This window comes from Myotis lucifugus, unplaced genomic scaffold (genome assembly GCF_000147115.1).
Source record: "Myotis lucifugus unplaced genomic scaffold, Myoluc2.0 scaffold_260, whole genome shotgun sequence".
NCBI lineage: Eukaryota > Metazoa > Chordata > Mammalia > Chiroptera > Vespertilionidae > Myotis > Myotis lucifugus.
This window is the reverse complement of record NW_005871308.1, coordinates 1,495,498-1,498,851: the sequence shown is the minus strand read 5'-3', so window position 1 is coordinate 1,498,851 and position 3,354 is coordinate 1,495,498. Positions and strand designations below refer to the sequence as shown.

General features: G+C 55.2%; 1 protein-coding gene across 1 annotated transcript in view; it reads right to left on the bottom strand.

The window, feature by feature from the left end:
• EPHA10 (EPH receptor A10) overlaps window positions 1–3,354 on the bottom strand; it is a 39,912-nt gene that overhangs the window by 34,880 nt on the left and 1,678 nt on the right. The window contains exons 2-3 of the mRNA XM_023762768.1: window positions 1,181–1,245; window positions 9–452 (exon numbers count right to left, since the gene is read on the bottom strand). Coding sequence (XP_023618536.1) covers window positions 9–452; window positions 1,181–1,245 — 509 coding nt within the window. The remainder of the gene's footprint in view (window positions 1–8; window positions 453–1,180; window positions 1,246–3,354) is intronic.

Genomic DNA, 3,354 nt, shown 5'->3' with positions numbered 1-3,354 from the left:
TAGTAGACGCGCACGGAGACCAGCGCCACGCATGCGCCCACGTCCTGGAAGGCCAGGTGGAAACCGGGCCGGCTGAGCGGCCCCAGCTCGCGCACCTCGGTGTTCAGCTTCATCTTGCGCTCGCCGAGGTCGCCCTGAGTGAAGCTCTCGTCCGCGGCGATCGTGTCGATCTTGCGGGGCCGGCTGCTGCCTGGCCGGGGACGCCCGCGGCCCAGGTCGGCCTCGGTTTCCAGGTAGTAGACGTTGAACGTCTCCTTGCAGGTGCCCGCGGCGCCGGGGATGCTGCTGCAGTCGCGCAGCGTGAACTGCAGCTCCACGAAGATGCGCTGCCCGCGGCCGCGGCCGATCCAGCCCGTCTGCAGCCAGTTGTCCTGGTTGGGCTCCAGCACGTTGCACACCTGGTACGTGCGGATGGGACGGTCGTGCTCGTCCACACCGCTGATCTCCTCCCACTGAGGAGGAGGAAGAACAAAGACGTGGGCAGCTCAGAGCCAGGGCGCCCCTCGTAGGCAGAGGCCCGATGGTGACGGAGGCTGAAAACCCCCTGCCCCACCTACCCCCTCTGGCCCCCACCACTCCCTATACACACCCCCTGAAGTTACAAGATGCAAAGCCAGGTGAAACGTTGGAGACAACTGAGTCCAATTTTAAGTTTTATAGATGGGGCAGCTGAAGCTCCCGGGTGACAGGGACTTGCCTGGCTGTACACATGGAGTTAGGAGCAGAGGGAGAAATGGTGCCTGGAGTCTCCTGGCTCTCCACCCAAGGCCCTTTCCATGACACCAACCTGCTGTCACATGGCCACATCTCCCCGCTCCGACCCTCTTTCCAATCCTTTTTTAGAATTCCAAGTCTTGTTTATTCTATCAATCCATCCGTCAACAACACTGCTGGTAGTATCTACCGTGTGTCAGGCACTGTCTAGTATTGGCTCTGTCCAGAGGCCACATTTCTGTTCCTAGACAGACAGTTCTCGCCTCACTTATGTGCCTTTTCTTTTTTTCCTGTCTGACTGAAGACTCAACGTTTTCTAATGGGCCATTCTGGCTTGAACCCAGGGCTGCTGCAGACCACATGTTCCAAGGAGCATTTTGATGTGATGTAACCATGGGGAGCTAAAGGGACTGAGTCCTGGACCACAGGATCCCCGTGACAGGCGGGTGGGAAGGTTTACACTTACCCCATTGCTCGGCAGTGCAGTCCAGCCCAGTTCAACCTGGGAGGCTTTGGAATCCAGGAGGATGACTAGGGAGAGGGGGGAACAGAGATGTCAGAAAGCCAGAAGGTCAGGAGGGTAGACCTTTGGTGAGGTCACTGTAAATTTGCTAACTGAAGGATGGAGAATGTGACAAAGAACACAGACAAGTTTTTTCCACTTCATACATCTCCAGGAGGCTCAAGTCCAGAGAGGGGTAGCCATATGATTAGGGAAGGAGCCTGTATTCATTTCCTGTGGCTGCTGTAACAAGCTACCATAATTTGGCAGCTTACAACAGCAGACATTTATTCTCTTACAGTTCTGGAGGTCAGGAGTTGGAAATCAGTTTCACGGATCTAAAGTCAGGGTGTCAGCAGGATAGGTTCCTTCTGGAGGTTCAGAGGGGAGAACCCGTTTCCTTGACTTCTTCAACTTCTAGTGGCCACCTCGATTCCTCGGCTTGTGGCCTCCTCCTCCTCCATTTTCAAAGTGCAACACTCCAGTCTCTGCTTCTGTCATCATATTGCCTTCTCCTCTGGCTCTGACTCCTCCTGCATCCCATTTATAAGGATCATTGCAATTATATTGGGCCCATCCAAATAACCCAGGATAATCTCTCCATCTCAACTTCCTTAATCACATCTGAAAAGCCTTTTACCACTTAGGATAGCATTCAAAGGTGTGGGAATCAGGATGTAGACACGTTGGGAGGAGTCATTATTCAGCCTGCCACAGAGCCTATGACAAGTACTCTAAGGTTGCCTATAAAATTGGGGGAGGGGGGTGTTGTCAGTGACACCCCCCAGCCTTCCCAGGTTTTCTGAATTTTAAGCATCAAGAAGAGGGGGAGAGTGAGTGTATCAGAAGACACCTGTGTACAGCCCAGGGTTCATGTAGACTCAGGGGCTCTTCTGAGGTGTGGAGTCACCAGGGAGGAAAATGTGAGCCTTTTTACTTTGACTTTTAGGGCCTCTGGGGGTAACAAATGAAAATCTCTCATTTCCCCAGCCATCCCCTTTCCCGGGGGCTGTCACCTCCACTGCCTTTGAAAGAACAGCAGTGGTCCTTTTATATATAAAACCATGACCCCTCCTGCACCAGAGAGGCTTGGAGTCATTTCCCCGCCCCCAGGAGGCACTGGCCTAGAAGTCTGAATCCTGCTCTCAGTATGGGTCCCAGAAAAGCCCAGGTCTGGACAGCATAGCAGCAGCTCAGAGACAGGAGCCCAGACCACAGACAAATCTTGTAAGATTACTCGTCTGGAGCTTACGCAAGGGATGGGGCTCCAAAGCAAGGGCCTCTACAAGGTTTGGCCCCGAAAGCATCAGCGGCAGTGGGCAGCATTGCCGACAGCGGATTTCAATATAACTGACAGCACATAGGAAATTTCATATTGGAAAGCCTCAGAAATCCAGCGCCCCAACCAACCTCGCCGTCAAAGCCTCAAATCCCAACTCCTCAGGATCATGCACCTGCATATGACGCCTCTGGATTCAACTGAGCATACAGCTCCCCCAAATTCAGAATCAGAGGCAAGGCTCGGGCTCTGGTACCGCGGGCAGCCCCAAACCCCGCAACAAGGACCGCTCGGCGTAGTCTACGCTCCAGATTCAGCACTGCGGACAGCTCCACGATCCAGCTCCCACCCCCTAGCACGCACACACCACCACCACCACCAGCACCACCACCACCACCAGCACCACCACCACCATCACCACCACCACCACCACCAGAGTTCCACCTCCAGTTGGCTGCATGCACAGTGGTCCCCTATCCCCCGCTGTTCGGGCTGCATCCCGTCCCCCCATACTCCTATCTCACCTCGGCATCCCCCTTCTCTTCTGCTCTCTTCTCTCCCCACCCCCACACCTCCCACCTCCAATTGCTCAGCCGGTCTATCTCACGGCCCCTGGACCACCGCCTCTGGCTCCCACGGTTCCTGGTGTCTTTCTTCCCCAGCCTCCCAGGTCTGCAGACCCCGAGCTCCTCGATGCCCCTCTCTTCTCTATTGCTTAGCCACCTTTTTCTCTGTCTCTCCAGTTCTTTGCTTCCCGCGCCCGCTTGCTTCAAACCCCAGTACAGACTCCAGCCTCTCCATAGGACTCCCTCGCCAGCACTCCCGCTTTTCAGCCCCTTATCCTTTGGCACCCCGGGCT